The sequence below is a fragment of the Crocodylus siamensis genome, chromosome 7 (assembly GCF_052110815.1).
Source record: "Crocodylus siamensis isolate JL-2025a chromosome 7, ASM5211081v1, whole genome shotgun sequence".
In the NCBI taxonomy this organism is placed as follows: Eukaryota; Metazoa; Chordata; order Crocodylia; family Crocodylidae; genus Crocodylus; species Crocodylus siamensis.
This window is the reverse complement of record NC_143401.1, coordinates 34,036,952-34,064,144: the sequence shown is the minus strand read 5'-3', so window position 1 is coordinate 34,064,144 and position 27,193 is coordinate 34,036,952. Positions and strand designations below refer to the sequence as shown.

Here is a 27,193-nt window from a genome sequence, read left to right as displayed (position 1 = left end):
CCGGTGTCCTGGGAGTCTTTGGTTAAAATACACTAAGATGCCATGTTAAATTAGTGAACAGGCAGATTTATTCAATACATTCATGCATCATACTCCCGAGGCTAGCTGTCCCTGCCCAACTGATTTCTCATTCTTCATGTTTTACATGCTTTCAGGAGGGTGTTATTTTCTACTACATGCATTCTGAATTCCCAGTTTAATTCCTAAATTCCTGGTCCAATTCCTAGTACTATCTTCTGAGAGTACAGCAGTTAGCATGGGACAATACATGGAGGACCACAAATCTGAAATCGATAAAACTAGTTAGTAAAAAATATAAACAGCCATATTTCAGTTCTGTTAGCCACCTAAAATCTGTAAGCACAAGTATATTTTGATTAAAAACAAAATACAAACACACAAACAACCCTCCAAAATAAAAAGTATGTTACCCTGCATGTGTGTGCGCGCACGTGCATGTGTATACATAAAAAGGATTCATACTTAGAAAACCACTCTCTCTTTCTACATAGAGAGAGTATATATATTAACCACATATATTTGTGTGTATATATGTCCTTTAGAAGGCTAGCATGCAATCAGTTAGTTCAGCTAAAGAAGTCCACTCTCTGATATGCATGTTCTTGGAAAAAGGAATGACCATGCATATTGTAAATCATAGTATAACATTACCAACTTTCCATCACATTATGAAATTTCTCTTAGATTGTGCTGAGACTTTATTACATTAGTATTCGGTTTTTGATAATATGATACATATCTGAGCCCCTCTCTTGTTCCTCAAGGGAACATGCAGGAGGATGATACTGAAAGCAAGGCATGCCATTTCTAACACATCAAGCTCTTTTTAACTAAATTCAGGACCCACGGGGGATGCATCCAATAAGTCATTAGACACACAGCCCTGTCTGAAAAGGAGTCAGCATCGCTTACCGTGTCTATACGTTTTCCTTTTTAAACACTTACAACACCAGTCTTTTCAGTACAACTCATTTTTTTATGTATTTGTTTTCAGATTGGATACATTTGCACTAGACTTCTTTGATCTTTGGTAATGAAACCAGTGCAACAGCACAAGTGCCAATACAAAGACTCCACCTCATGCAGGGGCTCAGATGTACAAAGTGCAACTTAATCTTGAATATGGATTATCTCACCTACTTAAATAGTAGCCACTGCCTAACCACCACTTTCTAGCCAGCTAGCAACATGCTAATTTGAACCCCTTCTTTGAAACATACTAAAATACAGCTTCCTGTAGAAGTAGTTGTTTGCCCAGAAAATATAGTACATGCAAACTCAACAATGCAAATAGTATTATTAGTACCTAGAATTAGTTTCTGGAAAACCTGATTTCTGTGTGGTAAAATCTGAAAAGCAGACTGAATAGGCCACCTAAGCAATTAGCTGTGAAGAACAGGAGGACTATTTGGATTTATGATCTCTTATACCAGTGATTTTATCCATAATGGCCCAGGATGAGTGTAGAAGGGCTAGCAGTTCCAAAGCAGTGGTGGAGTTGGGATGACGCTGTAACTGTAATGGTCCAGGAAAAATGTGATGCAAGCATTTTTGTGGACTGCCTGTTGTGAGGGGTATGGACAAGATTTCTGGGTATGATGTACACTTCCCCAGGTCTCTGAAAAAGGGTCACTTCTTAGAGACTTGAGAATGTCTATATCATACCCAGCAGCTTGTCTGTAGCAAGGGATCTACTTCATTCACAGTTTCGTGGATTTCATAGAAACTGTGAAATCCAGGATTGCTGGTGGGAGAGGAAGGAGCTGGCTGGCATGGCAGCCCAAAGGGCAGCAGACAAAATTGAGGCTGCCCTCTCATCCCTTTTCCCCACAACTGGGGCCTCCCTGCCAATCAGCACCAAGGGGCAGGGGAGGAGAAAAGACAACCAGCAATCAAAATGGTGGCCACCCTCTTGTCCCTCCCTCCCTCCAGAGCCTCGAGTGGGCCATGAAAAACCCTTTGTCTCAGAACATATTAGGTAGGTCCCTATCTGGATCCCTCTCAACTGTATACAATTGCTCCAGTAAAAGAGATCATCCACAACAAAATTTTGCCTCTTGTAGTCTTCCCAAAGTCAGGCTAATTCAGATAGCAGTTCTAATACCAGTGTATCACAAGGGGCATTTTTGTGTGAAGAGAAGAGCATTACAGGTATGTGATGGTATCAGTTTACCAAATTTCCAAGCATTGCTTGAAAAGTTAAGTTTTTATAGTACTGACAAGGTATCCAAACCTACAATATAATGTCCAATGAATATACATAGCTAAATTTAGCACCTATTTATAGTGGAGAGGGTAAGCAAAATGTGTAGTTTTGATTCCTGGTGGGAAGAAGCAACTTGCTTTGCTTGGGCAGCTACTGTACTTCCTTGTTCAGATTTGGAAAGGTATTCTGGTCTCTACAGTCTAATAGTTTAAAGCTATTGAATTAACAGGAAAGAAGAGAGACATTCTGATTATTAATGTTTATCTGTAACATTTTTTAAGTGTCAGAAAATTTCATTGAAACACTATACACGCAGAGACACACATGCGTGTACACACATAAAATATTGTTTCATTTAAAAGAAATGGTGAACACACAGCCTTTTTGTGTCAATCATATACATGACTGCAGTGGGGTGCATTTAAAAACAAAGAAGTTGAGATCTTGTGAAAGTCTATAAGCGGGGGGGAGGAAGATTCCATGGATCACGAGGTAGATGTCAGTTGTTAACTCTGCCCAAGAAATAATTTTCCACACAATGAAATCTATAAGAGTATATATATAGGAGTACATAAGTTAAAGTTAATATTCACCCAATCACATAAGTTACCACAAAATACCAGTGACCTAAAATATAGGCAGAGGCAAGCGTTAGCTAATAGGTTACACGTTAATAGCTGATCCATATAATTCACAGCTGAGGTGAAAGTTACACGCTTAGAAACTTTGAAGTTTATTTTCAATTCCAGTGCCCCTTTCTCCTCAAGGTAAAATTATGTAAATTATATTGTGAATACAATAATGAAGGACTTACTTCAAGAGGTCCTAGGGGCTTCTACTTCTCATGGTCTTCAACGTGAGTTGTGTATAACTGGGACTTAAGGGGGGAAAAATCAGACTAAAAAGCCTAAATACCCCTCATATAGACTAAATTCCAGTGAAAGCCTGGGTAACATGTACAGAGAAGTCTTGTAGTTACAAATTAATGGAGGTATAAAATATCTCTTTATTGCTTTGAAATTCCTCCTTCAAATACCGTAGTATTTAAAATACATGATTCAGAGAACCTGTGATGTCTATACAAGGCTCAAGGTAATGTGAGAGAAAAGCTCCGCTTTGGTTGGCTCCTTTCCCATCTCTTTGCAGACAGAGTCCACTTGCTGCTTACTTTATTTATGTTCCCTAACTTCAATTAATCTATCGGGTAATTAAGTCCTTCATAACCTTGCTCTGAACTAACCAGTGTTTTCTGAACTTTCCCATACATTAGTTACCTTTCCACTAACTCAAGAACATATCCCTTCCCTTACTGGCCTTGTGCCAAGCCATAAGCACCTCATCACTACCACATTCAGTACTATGTTATATGTAGGACTGTAAAACACCACAACCCCACCCAGCCATTGAAGTCTAGTCCTCTGCATTCAAAGACAACCGTTTATCTAAAATGGACCATGCACTCTACAACACACGTGTGCACTGCAACGTGTGTTAGTGAGACACCACTTAACAGATGAGATAAGGATAATACCAGGGTCTTGTCACTACAATGGAAGGATATCAGTTGAGTTAAAACATGCTCAGATGATGCTTGGAAATGGCCACATCATGCATTACAGAAAAAGACAAAAACCTGTATGCCACTTGCCAATCTGGCATAGGGGAAAAATATTTCCTGACCTGAAATATAGCAATTAATTTGATCCTGAGCATATGAGCCAGATAGATGCCTTTGAACTTTCTAAATACCAACAGGAATACCAGTACACCCTAGCCAAACTCCCACCTCTAGCTGTGGCCATAGTCAAGTGTTTCAAAGGAAAATGAAACAAAAAACTCAGAAGCCATTCTTCCTGGCCCTGTAACAGGGGGCCTTCCCAGGGACAGTATGATGTTGGCCTGCCCACCTGTATCTGGGCTAACCGCCCACCTCTTTCGTCTACCATGCCTTGATGATACATGATTATGGTGTTAATTAGGCGGGAGGCTGCCCATTTTGCACCCTGATGTTTAGGGGGATCTCTGCAGCTCCATTCCACCCCTAAACTGTGGCCCAAGCCTCACAGATGGCATCTCAGGCAGCTAAACTCAGCTGGACTCTTCACCCATCAGCTGTGGTCCCCTCTCTGGGAACTTTGGCTCCCGCTTAGGCCATGGCCCCATATGAGGTCAGTTAGGACCCTGAGCCTCTTTGCTCTGTGGGCTCCTGGCCCTTTTGACTCCTCTTTGGGTCTTGGCCCCAGCAAGGACTAGTAAGGTACCCTGGGTCAGGTCTTAGCTGCTTGCCTGCTTTTACCCTCACAACTCCACTGGAACTAAGCTGCAGCCCTTTCTGAGCTCTCACAAGCTTGGACATTACCCAGCTAGGAGTGTGCGTGGGCTGGAGATTATTAGGTGCCCCCAACCCACCTTTCACTAGGGAGGTAATTGGCCTGGCATTTCATGGGGCTGCCACACCACTGGCAGTCCTACCAGGCCTCCCTTCCCTAACAGGGTGCAGTTTTAGGTCATGCTCAGGACCTGGAGACTTGTCCATCCCCATAGCTCCAGTCCATAGACCCCCACGCTGTACCTGAGCCTCAGCTCTGCCAGCTGATGTGTCTGTCATGGCTGCTGGCAGCAAACCACTGCTTCACCCTAATTATAGCCTGCCCTCTAAAATGGTCACCACAATCAAGCACCTGGCTGCTGCCTGCTCTGGCCCTTAAAGTGGCAGGCACCAACAGTGCCCTGCCACAAGCCCCTACAGGTGACTGTCAGTCTCTGAAGCAGGGATTTCCAGACACTTCCCACAGAGTTCAAGTTTCCTACATGGACACAACAAATACTTGAATCCAAATCCAATATGCTTAGATTTCCATAAGCCAGGAACACTCCTATTCTATCAGTTTCGCTTTTCCATCAACTTGTTAACCTCCACCTTAAGGTCATTCAGACTCCTTGCCTCTAGTATTTTTAAAGACCACTTATTCTTCTAATGGTTACAGACTTCTAATCTCTGGTCTAAATTGAGTCATAAATAGTTTGTATTCACTAGATCTTGTGCCAATATTGTTTTTTAGCCTAAACAGCTCTTTTCCCTCCCAGACTGCTCTTCTACCTCTGAAATAAATAAGAGAACGAATCTCTTGAGATTCAGAAATATACAAAATCCCCTATAGAGGACTGTTCAGCTAATCATATCCTCCTTGTCACATGTTAATTGTGGCAGGCCCACACTTGCAGCACCACCACTTGTATGCTCTGACTGCTTGGGCATGCCATACCAGAGTCTCCTCCTCACCTGCCATGACCATGTTACCTGAGGTTCTACCTGGAGGTGCTGTCCAGTGTTCATCTATGACCCCAGGCACCAAGGCCGGTACTTCTGTGGGACTCCTCCTCCCTTCCACCACACTCCATTCTATTCTGGTGGTCTGGTTTGATTTTGATGGTACCTGGGTGTGCCGTAGGCACTGTCTGTTTCCACAGAAAGCCTGCCTTCATGGGCCTCAGTAAAATTGCGGTTATGGCATCTCTGACTGATAGGGTGGCCATCATAGAGAGCAATCTGGTTGTCCTCTCTCCTCTATCGATGAGAAACTGGACACCTTTATAGCCTCTATTTTTCTCTTGAAGAAAAAAACCTCTTGAAGAGAAAAATAGAGGACATGAAGTCGTCAGGTTTCATATTAATAGAGGAGAGAGTAGCAGAAAACCATAACATCATCTATGATGGCTACCCTACTGACTAGTAAACTGGCAACTTAACAGTACTAGAACTGAAATTGTTTGAATGACATGAGCAAGTAGGGAAATGATACTCACTGCTTCAGCACTCTGAGCTTCACATGACACAATTTGTACGACCCCTATGTGGTCCCCCATTGCAGGTACCTCCCAGGAAAACTGATGTTTTGGGTCAGCAGGCACCTGGCCAAGTCTTGAGGATCCAGTGGGGCATTTCCTCATGTCCACATGACCCTCGTGGTTCTGATACTTCCTGGGAGTCTTTGCAATTAGCAAGCAATGACCTCAGCTAATTCCCTCAGCACTCTGGGGTGGAGATCATCTGGACCAGCTGATTGAAATACATCCAATCCCTCCAAAAGTTCCCTGACTAGATCCTCACTGACCCTTGGCCTAGGTGCACCTCCCCTGGGGCCTGAGGGGGGCCCGGTGGGGAGGCTGACTTGGTCCCTGCTCAGGAAAATGGAGGCAAAGAAGTCATTAAATAGGTTAGCTTTGTCATCTAGTGTGACGACCAGATTTCGTGGCGTGGCTTGCAGGGGCCCCATGTTACCTGGTACCTTCTTTTTTGCCCCCTATGTATTTAAAAAGGGACTTCTTGTTGTCTTTGATCCTGGGAGCTAGTCCCAGTTCCATCTCCACCTTGGCCTTCCTGACCACCCCCCTGCATCCCCAAGCAACCGCAGTATAGTTCTCCCTGGTGATTGCCCCTCCCTTCCATTGGGTGTACACCTCCCTTTTACCTAGGAGACGTTCTTGGATGCTTTTGGTGAGCCATGGGGGCTTTTGTGCCCTTCTGCTCCCTTTGATCCATGTTGGGATTACCATCCTTTGGGCTTGGAACCACTGGGTGTTGGCTGCAAACAAGGCTGGAGATTTTGACAGGTGTGTACCAGTGCTTCTGCTGGGAGTTAAACCAGGATGTTCCTAGACAGAGCCTCTTGCCACTCTGCTCAAGGTGAGACTGTCATAGTTTGGGTCAGGAAAGAATTTTGCCCCATGGTCAGATTAGTATGGACTGTTCAAATTTTTACCTTCCTCTATAGTGGGCACTGTGGCCCTCTTGTTGGCATCTCTTGAGCATATTTTAACAAATTTTGCAGCAGCAGGATGTTGGCTGCTGTGGTCCCCCTGCTTTATTTGTGGCAGGTTATGGTGTTATGTTTTGCAGTTGTATCAGGATTGACTATGTAGTTTTGCTAAACGGGTAGACAATCAATTTGTATAGGATGGTTTGGATAGGGATGTTTCTGCCTCAGGCAGTGGGTTGAACTAGATGACCCCTGCAGGTCCCTTCCAGCTCTGGTCCCCTTCAGCCCTACTTCTTTATGATTCTGCGATTCTAAATTTCTTCTTCTGCAGCTTGAGGCCACCATTGCTCCTTGTGCTGTCACCAAGGTCCTTCTCTGCAAAATTGAAGCCTGGCTAGTCATTTCCCAGTCTGTATTTATGCATGCAAATATTTAATCCCACGTGCAGGACTTTGCACTAGTCCTGGCTGAATTTAATCTGGTTGATTTCAAACCATTTCTCCAGTCTATCCAGGTTATTCTGGATCATAGCTCTACCCTCCAGAGTGTCTGCTACTCTACCCAACTTGGTGTCATCCATAAATTTGCTAAGTGTGTCTTTAATCACGTAATGAAACCAAATTTCTACTGGTAGGCAGCACATGAACCTTCAAAGCTGCTGAAGCCAAATGATTTACATGAAAATGTCTTTGGCAATCCAGAACAGAGAAGAAACAGTTTGAAGGAATGAGATTTCTTCAAGCTTGGAAGCTGTCGGAAAACAGCCTTTTGGGGTTGTAATGAGGCAGGACCCAGTATGGGCCATGTTGCCATTTCCTACCAGCCCTCTTTGCTCATTGTGAAAAATCACACAGCTCATCTGACCAGAGCAATTAAGTGAATTTGGCTCAGTCCTGGTCAGGCTGGGTGAGCCAGGACCTAAAGCTGGGCAGGGAATGCTGGAGGCAACGAATCCAGAGTTTTCTGCTTGAATTACCTCTGAAATCTCTGCCTTCTCCTCCTCAGGTAACAATTAATTATTTACTATGACTCTGGCAGTCCCATTTCCATCTGAACAGGCACAATGCTGCCTACTTTATGCTAGCAGCCCCGGCATTGTACCTAGTACTGCCAGTTAAGAAGCACGTGGGCCAGAGCTTCAGGGACTCCTAGTTCATGAGAGGGAGTGAGATGTCATCACCCAGGGAGCTGCTGCCTCTAGTTGATGCACTGCATGCCTTCTGCAGGCAAAGTCCTGGGTCAAAGCAGTCACCAACTGACAACACTGGTGAAAAAGGACAAGGCTCTTTGCCCCCAGAAGGGAGCTCCAGATGGAGACAGAGAAGATAATAGACTGTGACTCCCTTTTCACAGCTCTTTCTTTTTCCCGGCAGTTGTGTAGTGTGCCTTTGCTTTCAGACAGCTGCAATGGACCTGTCGCAGAGCACTTAGGTGCCCTGTGCCTGAAAGCAGAAATGGCTCAGGAGAGACCCCTACTGGCAAGAAGGGGGAGGCTCAGCTGCCAGTCACCAGGGCAGCGCAGGTGCTGGTTGCTAGGGCAACCAGTGAAACCAGCTGACAGGAAGGGGCAGGGCTTAGTCCTTCTTAAGCCCAGGCAGGAGGCCAGGAGGGCAGCTCCCCTCTGGCAACTGAGGGAGGAGGAGCTTGGCTAGTACAGACAAAGGGGAGAACTCTGACAGTGGGAGCATCCCCTAGTTGTTGCTGGGGTTGGAGTGCTCTCTCTGGTAGGGATTAAATCTTGTTTGACCGGATGGTCTAGTTTTTATGTTGTAGCCCAGGGGCTTTGTGTTCTTGTGTTTACTGTTTTGACTGGAGGACCAGGTGAGGCTATTAGGGGTTGGAGGAGGCCTCATAGGAGCTCCACGGTAGCGTGGGGACCTTGTGCCAGAGAAGGCGCAGCATTTGGTGTGCATTGACCCCAGCCCTAGAACAAGGGGTTGGGCAGCGAGGAGCTCCAGAGCAAAAGGGAGCAGCAAGGAACCTCAAGGAGGTAAAGGAGAGGGCCAAGGCATAACAGGGCCCAGGTCAAACCACGTCAGTAACATCTGCGAGGCTTGGGCTACAGTGTAGGGGAGGAAAAGGAGCTGCACGTAGCACCCCCTGGTACCGGGGCGCATAAAAATGGGCAGCCTCCTGCTAATTACATCAATCAATTAATCAATTAAGATCAAGGCATGGCAGGTGAGTAAGCAGGTGGTTGGCCCATAACAGGAGGACAGAGTCACTCCTGGAAAGGCTCCAATAGCGATACTCCTGTCACAATGGTGCATTGGCCAGGGAGTTTTTATATGGCAGCATGCATCATAAGATCCTGGTTTACTTGTGTAAAGAAGAGAGCCCTTGGGCCCACGAGGAAAAAGGAACAGGCTGTGGATCAATTATATCGAACGGTGCAAGGCCTACTGGACCAAGCCATAAGACAACAGACCCAATTGGCCACCGTGATCGAAAGCACCCAACCCCGGACAACAATGCAGGTAGGACTGTGCCGGTACAGAGCCCGAGTTGACCCTGGGTGGGAGAGAAGCCACCTGCATTGCTGACAGAAGCAACAATAGAGAGAAAAAGAGTAGTGGCTATGCTAGACTCGGGCTCGGTGAAGATGATGGTGTGGAGCGACGTTCTACCGGCAAGGGAGAGGGGAAGAGCAGATTGGGTGAGGGTGCAGTGCAGGTGCAGGGACCCCCTTGATTTTGACAGGGTGAGGGTCAACCTATTAGTAGGCAACAAGACCCGCTGGATGCTAGAGGGGGTCGCAGAACATTTACCCTACCCAGCAGTGCTGGGCTGTGACTGACCCGAGTTGCTGGAAGAGAGAGCTGGCATGAGGTGTGAGGAGACTGCGGAGGGTTTCATGGGGGAAACTAAGCAGCCCCCACCCCAAAGAGGAAGCAGGACAAAGGGTGGATGTTGCCCATTTGGGGGAAGATGAACATTTTCAGCTAGAGCAAAGTAGAGAGACGGACTTTCGTTGGGTGCTGCAGGAACACCTAGCCTGAAGAGATGACGAGATATTGAGGCTGGAACTGATGAGGACAATCCTGAGGTTCGAGGTAAGAAATGGCCTCCTCTACTGGATTGAGCAAGGGAAACCAGACGGAGGGGAGGTTGCGCTGCTGTTGGTCCTGCGGTGGTATCAATGGGCCTTATTGAAGGTGGCTCATGAGCTCCCCATGGGCGGGCATCTGGGCCAGGACAAAACAGAAGCACACATTCAGGCAAGGTTCTATTGGCCAGTTCTGATGCGGGAAGTCGCAAGTTATTGCACTTCGTGTCCTGTTTGCCAAAAGGTAAACCCAAGACCGCCTCCAAAGTCTCCTTTAATCCTGATGCCGCTGGTAGAGGTTCCTTTTGAGAGGGTGGCAGTGGACATCGTCGGGCTGCTTCCCCAAAGCAGCACGGGAAACCAGTACATCTTACTGCTGCTGAATTATGCGACACAGTACCCAGAAGCTGTGCCAATGCGGACAGGGTCTGCCCCAAAGGTGGCGAATGAACTTTTGAAGATATTCTCCTGAGTAGGACTCCCTAAAGAACTGCTGACCGATCAGGGAATGAACTTTACATCACGCATATTCGAGGGAGTGAGTAAAGCGTTGGGGATCAGACACTGAAGACAGCCATGTATCATCCCCAAACAGATGGGCTTGTCGAAAGGTAAATGCAGTGGCTAAGTTTGATGCCTATCCGATGCCCAGGGTGGACGAACTGGTAAAAAACATCAGCCAAGCTCGCTACATTTCCACTTTGGACCTGACAAAGGGTTATTGACAGGTCCCAGTGGCAACTCAAGACCAGGAAAAGACAGCTTTTGCCACCCCATGGGGACTCTTCCAGTTCTGACGCATGCCATTTGGGTTGCATGGAGCTGTGGCTACGTTCCAGCGATAAATGGACAGAGTGTTGGCTCCCCATGGAGGTTACCCTGCAGCATACATTGATATTATTATATATACTGAGAGCTGAGATGAACGCCTCGCTGCACTGAGAGCAGTGGTGCAAGACTTGACGAGGGCTGGGCTGGGCTGACAGCCAACCCAAGGAAGTGTACAATAGGAAAAGAGAAAACGCAATACCTGGGGTTCCTAGTAGGAAGTGGGAAGGTGAGACCTCTGCTGAGTAAGCTGGAGGCATTGCAAAGGTATCAGGTGCCCTGTACTAAAAGGAAAGCAAGGGCTTTCTTGAGGCTGCCCCGTTATTATAGGCAATTTCTGTCTTGCTTCGTGGATTTGGTTGTACCATTGACAGAGATGATAAAAGCAGGGGCTCCAACCAAAGTAAGATGGACACCAGAGGCAGAAAAGGCATTTGAGCAGTGAAGGATGCACTATGCTTACAGCCACCCTTTTATACACCGGATTTTAATAAGCCTTTCCTGGTGCAGACCAATGCATCAAATGTGGCCATCGGTGCAGTATTGGTTCAGAGAGAAGAAGACGAGCACCCCATAGCCTACATAAGCAGAAAGTTACACCCACTGGAATGGAGTTATGCCACAGTGGAGAAAGAGTGTTTAGCAATCAAATGGGCTATTGAAACACTCCGGTATTATTTGTTAGGGCCTAGGTTCACAATGATAACTGATCATGCACCCCTGTGCTGATTGCAGAGTATGAAGAAAGACAATGCAAGACTCATGAGATGGGCCCTTAGTCTTGAACCATATTGTTTTAAGGTGGAACACCGCCCTGGAGCCCAGAATATAAATGCCAATTTTCTCTCAAGACAGTACAAGGAAGAGGAAGGGCCAGAAGGAACAGAAGGATCCCTGACAAGAGAGAAGAGAAAAGGGCATATATTTAGGGGCCCTAACCGCACTGCTAGGAGGCAGGGTGACCCCCTCCAATTCTAAGATCTCTCAGGTGGGGGCCTATCAATCGGGCAACCAGAGAAGGAAGATCAAGACCTGGAAAAGGGTGACTGGAGAAGGACAGGGAGGCAGCAGGGAGACAGACTCCCAACTATGACAATAATGTGCCTGCCACCTCCATCAGAAGGACATGCCCTGCCCAGGACCATCCTCACAAATGTTTAAAACAGGGAGAGAAACAAGCCTAAGTGGCACCCTACCAAGGTTGGCTAGTGTGGGGGGACTACCTGTGGTGGGTAACTCCCAACAAATCCCACATGGTGCGCCTTGGGTAAAAGGCGAGTAGGAGGCGCCTAAAAACCTCCGGCTTCTATACCTAAATGGCTGGGTGCCAGAGAAAACAGCTGAGAGGAGAGCCCCGGACGGATGGAGCACCCAGTGAAAGTGAAGACTCGGCTCGGTGAGTTAGGAGTTAAAGGGGGGAAGGTGTGTCGCAGAGCACTTAGGTGCCCTGCACCTGAAAGCAGAAACAGCTTGGGAGAGACCCCTAGTGGTGAGAAGGGGGAGGCTCAGCTGCCAGTCACCAGGGCAGCGCAGGTGCTGGTTGCTAGGGCAACCAGTGAAACCAGCTGACAGGAAGGGGCAGGGCTTAGCCCTTCTTAAGCCCAGGAAGGAGGGCAGTTCCCCTCCGGTGACCGAAGGAGGAGGAGCTTGGCTAGTACAGACGAAGGGGAGAACTCTGATGGTGGGAGCATCCCCTGGTCACTGCTGGGGTTGGAGTGGTGTCTCTGGTAGGGATTGAATCTTGTTTGACCGGATGGTCTAGCTTTTATGTTGTAGCCCAGGAGCTTGGTGTTCTTGTGTTTACTGTTTTGACCAGAGGACCAGGTGAGGCTATTAGGGGTTGGAGGAGGCCTCATAGGAGCTCCACAGTAGCGTGGGGACCCTGGTGCCAGAGAAGGTACAGCATTTGGGAAGCAGTGACCCCAGCCCCAGAACAAGGGGTTAGGCAGCAAGGAGCCCCAGAGCAAAAGGAGGCAGCGAGGGGCCCCAGAGCAAAAGTGGTCAGTGAGGAGTCCCAGAGCAAAGGGAGGATCCTCAAGGAGGTAAAGGAGAGGGCCAAGGTGTAACAGGGCCCAGGTCAAACCACATCAGTAACATCTGTGAGGCTTGGGCTGTGGTGTAGGGGAGGAAAAGGAGCAGCAGGTTGCACCCCCTGGGGTGTGTAAAAATGGGCAGCCTCCCGCTAATTACATCAATCAATTAATCAATTCAGATCAAGGCGTGGCAGGTGAGTGAGCAGGCGGTTGGCCCATAACAGGAGGGCAGAATCACTCCTAGAAAGGCTCCGATAGCGATACTTCTGTCACAGGACCATAGATCTGGGATCTTAGGAGTGCTAGTAAACAATATCAACATAGGGCATCTTCCCTGCTCAGTGGGACAGGCACTGTTATTCTTTGACACTACTCCAACACCCACCCGTGACTTGATACGCAGCTACCTTCTAGCATTTAGTCAGCCAGTCATGGTTTTTATGCATGGTTGTCCTGCATGCATACCCTGTCACACGCTTACACCCACACTATCATACACACACCATAGCCACCATCAAATTAACTCAGAAACACACTATTGCTCCTACCCCCACTTCACTGTCAAGAGGAAGAGTTTGAGCTGGATCTGGATCTGAGTGCCATAGCAACGGAAAATCTGGGGAAGGAGACGGAATCATCTGAGTTTGTGCTCGACACCCCTCAAGTTTACCCTAGAGCCAGGTCTCCTTCCCCAGACGGCACTTCGGAGGAGGAGGAGGTAGAGGTTGCAGAGGCAGGCAGCTCAGCTGAGTCTGCTCCTCCTCTTGCTGTGCCTCTGCCTGCTGAGGAGGGAGCAACTGCAGCATCCACACATGCACCTGCACCCCAGAAGCAAGTGGGCAGTGTGGTCTGGGATCATTCTAAGCTGAAAAATGATCCCACGTATGCTATCTGCCTGCACTGCTGAACCAAAACCAGTTGTGGCAAGGAAACAAAACACATGACCACCACTGGGATGCTGATGGATCTCCACAAGCACCACCCCCTTGCCCTGGCTCCTCCTCAGCTTGGCACCAGTGGGAGCATGCCCAAAGGGAAGTCCCCCTCTCACTCCAAAGCCCCCATCCAACAAAGCAGAGAGAGTTCTCCCTGGACCAGTGAGGGAAAGCTAGACACAAAGCAGGGTGCGCTGCAAGGGTGAGCAAGATCACCCAGTACACTGGGGAGATGCTTGCTCTGGATGGCCAGCCTTTCTCCTTAGTTGAGCATCCAGGGTTCAGGCAGCTCATGGCACTTGTTGCCCCATCTTACCAAGTGCCTGCATGTACTACCTTCAGCAGGACGGTGGTGCCCTCCCTGTAGGAGACATGCAGGGAATACTTGAGGGAGGAGCTGTGCAAGGCAGGTCCACAGGTGGCCTTACACTTCACCTCAGACATCTGGAGCAGCTTTAGATGAGGACTTAGTTGTATTGCAGCAGATGGTTTGGACACATAGGCCAGATACAGTCAGACTCATGTCTACTGTATTTACTCAAATATATGAATATAATAATATTATATTAATATAATATGAACCCCAAAATACTTAGATTCTATAGATGGGAAATGTATACATTTGGTATAATTTTCCACGTGTAGAATTTAATTATCAGAGGATTGTCCAGAATTCATCTCACTCCCACTGCAATTTTAACTGGTGATGGGTGGCAGACAAGATCAATGATAAACAGATATGATCTCCTGGAAAAGGTACTGTTTGAGATTTTGGAGGTGCAGGAAAATCTCACCAGCCTCTCAAGAACCAAAAGACTTGGGAACTGACTTTCTTGGAGAAAGGTTTGAGAACTTTTGGAAGAAATATGCAGAGGAATGTGGATTAAGAAGGATAAAGTTCATAACAGGGGAAAAGTCAAGAGGAAGAATGATTATAGTTTGAATGTACATGGATTTACTAGAGGAAGAAAACATAGAAAGATGGGTGGAAAAGTATGTCAAAAGGGTAATATAGTAGAGAAAGCACGGGACAAATATGGTATCTTTATGGAGAAGTGGGGAGTATATCAAACCTCTTTGAGAAGTCCATGGGCGTGGCAGCCACCGATTCATTACCTCAGGATGGAAAGATTCATGCAGAGGTATAAAATAGGGATGATAGGGCTGGAGGTCCAGAAGAATCATAAGAAATTGATGAAAGCAGTAAGGAGAGGGATGGGTAGGTGCTAGTAGGAAGCTTCACAGGACAAATAAAGAAGATGTGGGGAGCAGTGGTGGATAACAACTAAAAGGCAGACATGCTGACCTACCTGGATGACTCTAAGAAAAATCTTGGAAGTGAGAGAAGTATAACACAGATGGGGCTTCACAAGCTCATCAGAGTGCTGAAGGGGAGGTGTGGGGAAGAAGAAATACTGGGATGTGTTTCGGGAATGTATATATGTAAAGCAGGTATAGGAAAGGGTCTGCCACTTTCTGAGTGTCACCAAAATAAACCTTTCATTAGCACAGGAGATGGTGCTACATGGACTCATACCAAAGGGATGAAAGGAAACAGTATTAAGGACTTTATTAGAACACTTTAAAACTAGTTTATAGAAAGTAAGAAATGTCTGGGTGTTTAAGGGGTTGGCTTTCACTTAAAGAATGCCTGAAGCTGGGGTCGCGTGAACTGAAACACTACATTGATTAGGACAAGGAAGAAATCAGAGAGGAATTGGCAGAGGAGAAATAAAAGAAAAAGGACTGGACACACTTGTTTCACTCAACCAAAACAGAGAACTGATGGGAGGGGAAGAGAGTTTCAGGTGGTTATTGAGGTAACAGTTTTTCATGGGGTTCTGTAAGGGTTTGGTTTTTATGCACAGTTGATGTATGTTGTTTGAGGGTTTAATATATGTAGTTGTATGTTTTTGTGGTTGTATCGATGATATAAAGTCTTGGTAAAACAAAGATGCTCAATATGTGTAGCTTTGTAAGTGTAGGGTAGTGTGTTTGTTTTTGTTTGGATTTTTTTACAAATTTTATTTAAAAAAAAAAAGAACAGAATCTTACCAGCATCTTGGCACTTCTGGTACAAGGGGAAGGGTGTCAGGGCTTGTTCTGGCCCTCCTGGTGCCAGTCTGGTATTTAAGTACCTTCAGGCTAGGGGCCAGTTCCCTATGGAGGGAACATCTGCCCATTTATTTTCTTTTAAGGACTAAAAAAAAAAGTTCCCATTAGCATTTTTGGCACCAAGAGAAGGTGTTGGAGCTTGCTCCAGCCTCTCTCAGTTCTGGTCTTTCAGGGGCCTGCTCATCCCTTCTTGGAACAGCAACTGCCCATGTTTTAAGAGCCACCAATAAAAGGTCCCCATCAGTGAATTTGCCCCATATGGGCCAGGTATTTTATGGTCATGCTCAGAACAGGCTGCATTCAATCAGCTTCAGAGTTGGTTTCCATGACTGAGCACATGCTGCTTCTAATAGCATTTTAATGACAGCCAGTGTATTGTAGCAGGGGGGTATGCTGGTATACAAATATAAGATATGGAATTTCCTCCCCCCCATGCCTCACCTTACATTTGAGTAAATACAGTATTCAGTTCTAATGAATTTGCAGATGACACTAAGATGTGGGGGATGTGGGCACATTAGAAGGAAGGAATAGTCTGCAATCAGACCTAGACAGGTTACAGGGGTGGGCGGATAAGAATAGGATGGGATTCAACACTGACAAGTGCAAGGTGATGCACCTGGGGAGGAACAACCGGCACCATACCTACAGGTTGGGGAACTCCCTTCTTGTCAGTGCAGAGGCAGAAAAGGATCCTGGAGTCATCATTGATGCCAAGATGAACATGGGCTGGCAGTGTGAGGAGGCAGTCAGGAAGGCCAACCGCATCTAATCATGCATCCACAGATGCACCTTGAGCAGGTCCAAGGAGGTGATCCTCCTCCTCTATGCGACATTGGTCAGGCCGCAGTTGGAGTACTGCATCCAGTTCTGGGCGTCGCACTTCAGGAGTGATGTGGACAACATGGAGAGGGTCCAGAGGAGGGCTACTGGCATGATCAGGGGCAGCAGGGCAGGCCCTACGAGGAGAGGCTGCGGGACCTGAACCTGTTCAGCCTCCACAAGAGAAGGCTGAGGGGTGATCTAGTGGCCTGTTACAAACTAGTCAGAGGGGATCAGCAGGGATTGGGGGAGTCCCTGTTCCCCCAAGCACTGCCAGGAGTGACCAGGAATAACGGTCACAAGCTGGCAGAGGGTAGGTTTAGGCTAGATATCAGGAGGCACTACTTCACTGTCAGGGCAGCTAGGATCTGGAACCAACTTCCAAGTGAAGTGGTGCAGGCTCCTACCCTGGGGGTCTTTAAGAGGAGGTTAGAAAAACACCTTGCTGGGGCTGTTTGACCCCAGTACTCTTTCCTGCCATGGCAGGGGGTCAGACTTGATGATCTGCTCAGGTCCCTTCCAACACTACCGACTATGAAACTATGAATATTAGTGTGTGTGTTTGGTGTGGGGGAAGGGGGATGGGGAAGGAGACTACAAAAGCACCTGAGTTACGAGCACAAGTCTAATTGACTTTCAACTGGATCCATGCCCCTGCATCACCTAGGCACTTTTGATGACCCTTTTTTTTCATGTATATATTAATGCATACTTGGATTGCTTTTATTTTTTCACCATTCTAGACTAGTATGGTTGGTGGCATTCAAGAATTTGAAACATGCCATACATATTAATAGTACATACATACACAAGTTTTCTCTCTAATGGATGTTTTGCAATAGATAATCACAGATTCTATATGGTCTGTCTGATGGGTAGACAACACTGAGTTAGCTTTTGAACAGAAACAGCAGTGATAAACAGAAGGCTGCCGTGACGCGCTGTAATTACAGTATGTCAGAGCAGACTCGATTAATCGAGTCTGCTGAAGCATGGTAATTACCATGCTCCAGCCAGCCTCTGCGTCTCATGTATCAGCATCCCCGCACTTCAAAATGGTGGCGGGGGTGCTTTATCTAAAGCTCAGTTGACGGAGCCACTGTAATTAAAGCCTCTTCCCCCACCACCCTCCCACTTCCGAGGCACATGTAAAAATGCCTGATTAGTGCAAACAAAAGCTGGAGAGCTCAATTTTCCCAAGAGCCTTAAAATGTGCAGTCAGAGGATACATGCCCAGCATCTGCAGACACAAGCCACAACATTTATAAACCAGTACTTGCAAAAGACACCATTAAACACCAGTCATACACAACTGTTTAAAAATGTGGAGGATACATTTTAAAAGATGGTTTTGAATGCTCAGCCCTTGTTAAAATTAAAAGCTCATTTACCACCACGTGGCAATTTTGGATTTTGAGGAAGTACAAGGGAGGCATGAAAATCTACTGAAAAGCGCGCAGCTTTTCAAGAGCCTGAAAAATTCAAGATAAGCAACAAGCTCCTCTCTCATACCTCTGCTCATTCTCCTATAGTTCTGTATGTATTCTGTTTAATTTGCTTGCTGAATTCCACATACTAATGTCAACAAAAAGCACATTCATGAGACCACAACGTATTTACATGACATTATGTTGCATATGTAGAAACAGATTTTTCCCAACAGTGAAGTCATATCTGCCAAGTAAACCATTTATTGAAGTGCAAGATGTGTGCTCTCCATATTTCTAATAATGCGTTCTCCTTCCATGATCGTTTACAGAAATGTTTCAGTTTTAATTGCTATTTTCACATGAATTCTCAAGACAAGAAGAGTCATACTTTAAAAATCCATGTTTAAGCAAGCATTTTGTGATTCACAACTTTGTCTAGCCAAAGTGCCATGAATTAATTTGGCTCCCTCTAGTTCTTCTCCCTCTTGGCTCCATTAACAGGGCTGCCTTTTGTTTATGCTGGACAATGGTTGCTGAACATAAACAGCCAGAAAAAGAAACTGTTTCAATAAATAAATGATCCACAAAACACTGTAGCAACAGTGCATAACTGGCTTCCCAAAACATTTTGAACACTTAGAGGATTTGCCATGGGGCAGCAGAAACTAGACACCACCAGTCTGGTAATTGTTGTTTCTAAAAGTCTCCAGATCTGATTATTGTCACTAAAAGTATCGCTGTATTTTAGTAAACTGAATTAGTGAGCTATCCTTGCTGGAAGCAGCAAAGTGCTAATAGCTTGTTGCTGCTATGATACTCACTGTACTAGATGCCTGGGCTTTGATGGACAATAACTAGCTGTGTTGCTGGTAAATGCAAAGACACTCTTAACTGCAATGTACTTTATGATAATGAAGGAGGAGGGAGTGGACACAACATAGCAAATGCAAACCATCTTAGCAGTTAACTACTGCTTAGAAAGAAGCCGAATTTTGATAAAATACAGTCAATCTTTGGACGCCTTTGCTCTACCTGCCCTCTGCCCCCTCACCAAAAAAGATTACATGCACCAGAAAGCAGATTTTATTAAAATACACAGCAAAATGTTGTCTTAGAAAACTCTCTCAATATTTTGGAATCAGCTTTTAACTGGTGGACCTCTGTGCCCTTAGGAAACTCATGGCAGGACTCTTGTTTGAATTCACAGGTGCAGAAAAGCAGCACTCACACTTAATGAAAGAATTGCCAAAATAAACATCAATACGGAGCATTCCCTTCAACTTGTCTTTCTTGTTAGCCTCTCCGGGTTGCACTGTAAAGCTTTCTTGATAAAACTGCAGCATCTCTAGAAAAAGCCTGTTGTCCTGGTTCACAAAAGCAGGGCAAGTCCTTCACTACTCTTCCTTCTTGACTTGCTCACATTTTATTTGTAAAATAAAAAAAAAAAGTTTCTTTGTTTCTTTTTTTTACAGAATTGAAATGTTATTTTCGCTAGGGTATTCAGAGGTAAATATGGGAGTCCTGCACTGCTTTCATTCAATATGGAAAGGATTCACTATGAGAACTAGAAGTGAGCAGAAACAGGTTTTTCTGTCCCATAAATTGTTTCAAGATTTCAAAATGTTTTCTGTTTTGCATCTGGATAAAACCAAAATATTTTGAAATTCTCCCCACATTTCTTCTCATGAAATATCAGAGAGAGAGTTCTACCCCAAAGTAGCAGATCATCCAGTAATCAGGACAGTCTCACCCAGGATGTGGGAGACTCGATTCAGGCCAAGAACTTGAACTAGGGTATGCACAAGTGGATGGTTCCCAGGTGCTCCCTTTGAAGCTATTTTACTTAACATACTAATACACACACACTAGGATCCAGGAGGGGTGCAGTGGTGCTGCTGTACCCCTTTTCTGGCCATATGTCAGGATCAGCAGCAGGGGACTCCAAGTCCTCCTCCCTTCATGTCTTCCCTTCCATGTTGACAAGCACTTTGTTCTTCTCCTATTCCCCCTTTCTCCATCAGCCATTGCTGGTGCCTCCCCTGTCATGGGCATGAGAGAAGCTTATATCCTGCTCCAGCTGAGCTGCACTTAGGGGGCTGGGCTTAGCTCAGCACAGAGGCAACAGTGACAGCAGCAGGGCGTAGGCAAGTTTGCTCTTCCCATACCTGCTCCTGTGCTGGTGGGGAACACTGGGCAGGACAGCAGGAGGGAAGAAGAACATGCCTGCTGCCACTGCTGCTGCTGTCCTGGGCTAAGCACAGCCCTTGTGCATCTCAGCTAGAGTGTCTCCCCTTGTCCCTGGGACAATGGAGATACTGGCAGCAGCAGGCAGTGGGAGGAGAAGCAGGAGGGGAGGGAACAAGCATGGAGGGGAAGGGATGAGGGAATTCTTATCTTCTTTGAAACATAAAAAATGTCCCCATCTGCTGCTCCCTCATATGGTCTGCCCACCCTGGTGGGAGGGAGAAGGCAGAGGATGCTGGGGTGGGGGTTCAACCCCCCCTGCAGCACCAATAGCTGCTCCCACACCACCTTTTGTAAAATCCTGAATCTATCACTGCTCCCTCCCCCACTCCACACACGTCTATAATAAAGTATTCACTGACCTAGAGTAGGGGTGCTCAGCCTCCAGGCTGTGAAGCAGTGAGATCCAGCCCAAGGGACTGAATTTTTGGTGTGTGGAAGTAGTGGCAATTAACACTGTCACTGCCCCAACACCACAAAATTTCCAAAGCCCTGTAGGCCAGATGACATGGCCTTCTGTGCAGGATCCTTTTCGCAGCAGGGCCCTATCCAAAGAATGGGGCTGCGAGTCTAATCATAGTCATGATATGGCATGTGGGACTTGAGGCCCAATCCAGTACAAGCTGGATTGGGCCCATGGACTGGATCTGGCCCACGGACAAACCCTGCATCATTCATCTGGTCCACAGGGCAAAAAGTTGGGGTATCCCTGGACTACAGAGATACTGAGCTATATACCAGAGATTAGAAGGCTAATTTAGGATACTCAAATCATGTACAAGATGGCATTGTTCCTGTGGTTCTCAGAACATAGATGGAATATCTTGAGTATTGGTTACTTTGAGGTCACCTGGTCTACCCTCAGTTTTGTTGTATTTGGTTATTTTATGGGTTATGTTTGTGTGACAAGAATGCAGCTACTGAATGATAGAGAGGCTATTTTCATAAGGGATCTGTAGCATTTCTACCCTGTTTCCAGGGGGGCCAGGGGAGATGGAGAATTAGACCATTGCAAAACATTGTGTGCTAACTTAATATCACAACAATAAATTAGAGTACCAAACCAGACCTCTGTCTCATGGAACGTACCTGCTCTCCAGCATTGAAGCGATAACAGGGTAGTGACGGCTATTCCTTAGAAGAAGACACCCGTGTATCAATTAGTCCAGCAATTTGCTTATATTCAGAAACAGCCATTAGAAGTAGCCAAGTTTTCACTTAGTGATTCATCCTTTCCTTGGATCATATGTATATTTTTTGCTGTTTTTACTCTTTCTAAGCTCTATTAATTGTTCATATAATTGCCAACCCAATTCTTAATAATTTACTAAAAGAAGAACTGCTGCAAGACTGAAAAAATATCCCTTGCAGATTCCTTTTGGCTTAGGATATGCAGTATTATGCAAATTTGATAAGTTCAGGTAAGCTTTTGGTAAAATGTAGCTTTACGGAAGAATTTTATACCTTTTACCTGACCTGTATTTTATGATCAATGATGTGGTGCCTAACACATCCACTTTAAATGCTAGAATAACAATGGCAAAATATAATACGTACATGGGCCATCTGCAGGACCATAGTTGAGGAAAAAGACCCCAATCACCAGTAAAACAATGGTCCTCCACATCATTTTACGCAAGAGTTGTATGCACGTCACTCCTCTTCTTAACATGGCAGAAAAAGCCAGAGCCACTGAAGTCCCAAGGATAAAAACAAACCTGAAATCAAAGAAACTGGTCAGGACTTGCCTACTCATTCATTTTCCCTGATAGTTTAAAAGCCTGTGGGGTTCAAATCCAGAATGTGTTACAACTTTTTTTTCCTCTACAGACAATGCTTGTCAACCAAGAGGTCCAAATAATTTAGCCTTCTATCTTTTCACAAAAGAACTCCAGGGATAAAGAGAGGATCAGTGACTAGACAAATTGTTCAGTGAACTTTCACATTTCACATGCTCATTAAACAAATATAGTAAATGATATGGGAGCCTGTTGGCAAGAATTGGCCAATAGGCCCTCTAACTTCTTCCCCTTCATTTAATTCCATTTTCCAGTTTGCCCTTCACTATTCTTTAATTCTAACCTGCATCCATGTTATACTACGATACCATGGACAAGACAAAATGCAACTGGGATTGCTTTAAAGCAGTGGTTCTCAGTCTCCTACACAGCTTCTGTGAATTGAGTGGCACTCAGTTTCAAAAATGAATTTATATACTACAGTGCTTACCTCCTTGCAGAGAAGCTGGGAAGTGGGGAATCGTTCAGGCAGGGACAATTCTGAGCCTGTGCTTATCTGCTTATCTCCTCAGACCTTGCTTGTTCCTTCACACCTAGTGGTGCCCTTCAAAGGAACTGGCAGCACCCCAGGGTACCCTGTGCCAACTAAAATGGCATTCTCTTTTACCTTTATCCTGTAAATCAGAGGTTCCCAATCCCCAGGCAGTCGCCCAGTACCGGGCCATGAAGGGTTGGCTGCTGGACTGCAAGTCCAGAAGTGACCAGCATACTGCAGACCGGCAGCCAACTTTTTTTTATACTAAATATAAAAAAGGGTTGGCTGCCACTCTGCAGTATGCTGATCACTTCCAGACTGCAGTTTCCTGGTCTGCGGTCACTTCTGGTCCATTGTCTAAAAAAGGTTGGGAACCACTGCTGTAAACAACTTGTGGAATTCACAGGTATTAAATATTATTCTGGCTAATTAATACAAGGAGTGATTTCTTCCCATATTTCCCCAAAGTTTATATGAATTATTAGCCACTTCAGTTACACAGATCAAAGATATTGGTATAAGAAAGGAACCCACTATACTTTATTTACCAGGAAAAAATGGATAGCTGGCTGATGTCATGAAAGAACATTCAATTCACTGTATACCATCACACAATTAAAGGTGAATACAATATGTAGATTTATACCTTATGTTCTAAGTCGATATCCTGTGCAGGATGCCAGACTAGACAGATTATTGGGTCTCTCTTGATAGAGCCAATTGACTTTTATTAGTACATGTTTAGGACTGTGAATCTAAAAATATGACAAAGCCGATAGGGAAATACAAATTGCCGGAGTGAGGGACTAACTTTAGAGGGATGGGGGTGAGGAAGGGAATGCAACTAGGTTACATAAAATACATTGTTAGCCAACTAAGCCCAGGGGTGGAGGAATGGGGGAAGGGGAGGGAGGGGTTTCACGATGCTGAGAGAGAAAGAGGATAGATGTACACAGACCCGTTACAATGGTCCGCAGTGGTGGAGGAAGTAGTTCGAAAAAAGTGTCTCAGTCCATATAGAGTCTCATCGTGGGGGTCCTCTTCAGGTGGAGCAGGGTCGTCCATTGCTGAAGAATCCTCTTGAAGTGAAGTCCATCTGGTGCTGAGCGGGGGTTCAGGTGGTCCCCTCTGGGTCTGGTCCAGCAGTGGTTCATCTGATGGGGTCAGAGTACTGGCAGTGGCCTGTGATGTGTTCCACATAGATGTCACAGGACCAGCGAATGGTGTTGGACACCGTGAGGTAGCGTATTAGCTCAGAGTAGAGGTGGAAGATGCAGCAGGCACACAGGACGCTCTCATTGTTGGGGTCCCAGGCTCCGAGCGTTCCCATGATGAGAACAACGACCGACACGTCATAGCCATGGCCCCTCAGGATGTCAGCCACCAGGGTGTACTTCTCCCACTTGCGAACCCGGGCGTCAGTGAAGGCTTGGCATTGGTTCTCGAAGAGGATGGTTATGTCCACTATCACAACCTTTTTGGCCTCTTCATTCATGATGACGATGTCAGGTCACAGCCGGCTCTCACAGCCTGGGATGGTGCGGTTCACAGAGATCTCCCCCGCTGCGGCCAGGATGGCCCACACCAGGCGGTTCTGGACAGCATTGCGGTGGAGCTGCCAGGCTCTGTCATAGTTTCATAGTTTCTAGGGTTGGAAGGGACCTGAGCAGATCATCTAGTCCAACCCCCTGCCATGGCAGGAAAGAGTACTGGGGTCAAACGACCCCAGCAAGGTGTTCATCTAACCTCCTCTTAAAAACCCCCAGGGTAGAAGCCTGAACCACTTCTCTTGGAAGTTGGTTCCAGATCCTAGCCGCCCTGACCTTGAAGTAGTGCCTCCTGATATCCAGCCTAAATCTACCCTCTGCCAGCTTGTGACCGTTATTCCTGGTCACTCCTGGCAGTGCTTGGGGGAACAGGGACTCCCCCAGTGCCTGCAGATCCCTCCTGACTAGTTTGTAACAGGCCACTAGGTCCCCCCTCAGCCATCTTTTGGAGGCTGAACAGGTTCAGGTCCCGTAGCCTCTCCTCATAGGGCCTGCCCTGCTGTCCCCTGATCATGTGAGTGGCCCTCCTCTGGACCCTCTCCATGCTGTCCACATCCCTCTTGAAGTGCGGTGCCCAGAACTGGATGCAGTACTCCAACTGCGGCCTGACCAGTGCCGCATAGAGGGGGAGGATCACCTCTTTGGACCTGCTCGAGATGCATCTGTGGATGCATGACAAGGTATGGTTGGCCTTCCTGACTGCCTCCCCACACTGCTGGCCCATGTTCATCTTGGAGACAATGATTCATAGCACATGGGGGAAGGTCTCTACCACATAACCGCACCATTGGCACCTCTTGTCCCAGTGGCCAAAGTGGACAGCCCCATTCAGAGGCAGGCAATTGAGATGGGTATGGTGGATGAAGTGCCAGTCCGCAAAGCGTGTGAAGTTCCTTCTGGGTATGAAGTGGTTGCCTTAGTCCCACTTCAAGTTGACACCGAAGAGTTTGGCCCTCAGGTTGCCGGCATACTTGTTTTGGATGGTGTCCCTTAAGAACCTCTCCAGGAAGGTCCTTGTGCAGGATGTCACGGTTATGTGGTTGGTGTTCAGGGCTGGTTGCAGGGAAACTCCCATCTCCCAGTGCTCCTCAGTCCAGGTCCAGGTACAGCTGATGTGCTTCCTGAGGCAGCACATGGCATTGCGGGCTCAGCTCCACAGCGAGGCAAAGTCCCCACCATCTCTGCTGAACTCGCCCTCCAGTGAGCCATTGAGGAAGGTGTCCAAGTCAAGTCTGGTCAGCTGTCTCACGGTCCTCTTGCGGGTGGTCTCCTCGAGGACACTGACAGTGATGATACTTACCTGACGATACTTACTGTGGCATCCGGGCAGGTCAGGAGGAAGGTGTGAGTGATCACCACGATGTTGCAGAGGTCTCCCATGCAGGGAATTCTGGCACCTCCATGCCAGTAGGGGATGTGCAAGATCTCATTGCTGGCCCTTAGCAGCAGGTGCAGCCACTTCTTGAGCAGCCACCGGATCTTTGCCTTCTTGAGTGGGGTCTTGGGACCACTGAGCCTCTCAGGACAAACAATACAGGGGATGAGGAAGGTGTTCACCACTTCTATCTTCTGCCAGGGGGCCAGCAGGGACGAGTCCAACATACCATCAAAGATCCCATATGAGTTATTCCATACCAAATGAGACCCTCTTTCTTCCAAGTTCCAGGAACTTTTTTCAACAGCTTCAGCTTCCTTTTGCACCATTTTTTCCTCAACTTTTTCCATTTGTCATAAAGCTCAAGCTAATAATCAAAACAATGGCTTTCCCTCAGGCCCAAACATCTATTAGCAATTATTGTTTCAGACAGAAAGATCAAAAAGCTAAACTCAGCAACCTGTTCTGACTTTCACCCCCCTTTCCATCTTATTCCAGTCACCAGGGGGGTATTCCTTTTTGCTTCAAAGGTAAAAAAACATTTATAATGGAGTTTATTTAGACCTTCTTGCTTTAAGTAAGCAAGTTTTTAATCTATCTCATACATTCCTGTAATGTAGGTTTGATGTTAATGGGTTGTAAAGTGGGTAATAATTTTCTGACTGACCTCTTCAATCAGATTAGATCATATTATTGACCGCACTGTTTGTTTTATAACCACAATATGATTGTGGAAGAATATCTCTTGCAAGTTGCACATTTGTAAGTGCCCATTAAGGCAAAGGATGACAGGTCTGCATGTTTGGCACTTTTAAAATATTTCTTTTTGCCTTGCTGGGTGTATTCCCATCTGCATCCTAAAGATATATACTTACATCCTGGGGTTCTGAGAGGGAAACTTCATGGCACTGGTCTGCTTTTATTAAAAGTACCTCTATGCTACAAAGAAGGAATGAAGCCCAAATTTCATAATGTTTAAAAAGCAAGAGACCCATTTGAGAGTCCAAAATTTTTAGAAGTCCCCTTGGTGAAGCCATTGTTTCCATTTACACTACAAAAAGGCTTTGGAAGTCATTTCATAATTAGAACTAGAACTGTGTTTTTATTTTAAGTAAGCATCTTGTATATCAAAAATGTCATTCTGCCAAAGCTTTTCATAATAATGTAACAAGTTTCAACAAAACATTCAGCAGGAAAGCTTGTCCAAATGAATCTTCCAATCAGAAGCTAAGACAGAGACCATCCAAGAATAGTTCTGCCTAATTCACATCTGAGACTTGAACGTGAACTAACTTCTTCAGTAGGTTTCTAACCATTGCACTATATGCCACTCCTCTCTCTCTGGCCCAGTAGCTATTTATTTATACAAAGTAGAATTCCCATCAGAAGACTGCTCACTGTTCTATTGTTACTGGTGGTTATGACAACCCCCAGGCATGTGGGACATTTGCACTCTCACAGCTATCATGTATGCCCCAACTACTAACTAGCAGTTATACTAAGGTTAGAAATGTTCATTCTCTTTGTTTTCCCTTTCCCTTAAAACATTAGGTTTTA

General features: G+C 46.1%; 1 protein-coding gene across 1 annotated transcript in view; it reads right to left on the bottom strand.

Moving 5' to 3' along the window:
* LOC149859665 (heparan-alpha-glucosaminide N-acetyltransferase-like) overlaps positions 1-27,193 on the bottom strand; it is a 393,188-nt gene that overhangs the window by 113,752 nt on the left and 252,243 nt on the right. Inside the window, exon 10 of the mRNA XM_090058700.1 lies at positions 21,998-22,158. Within this exon, the coding sequence (XP_089914826.1) occupies positions 21,998-22,158 (161 nt within the window). The remainder of the gene's footprint in view (positions 1-21,997; positions 22,159-27,193) is intronic.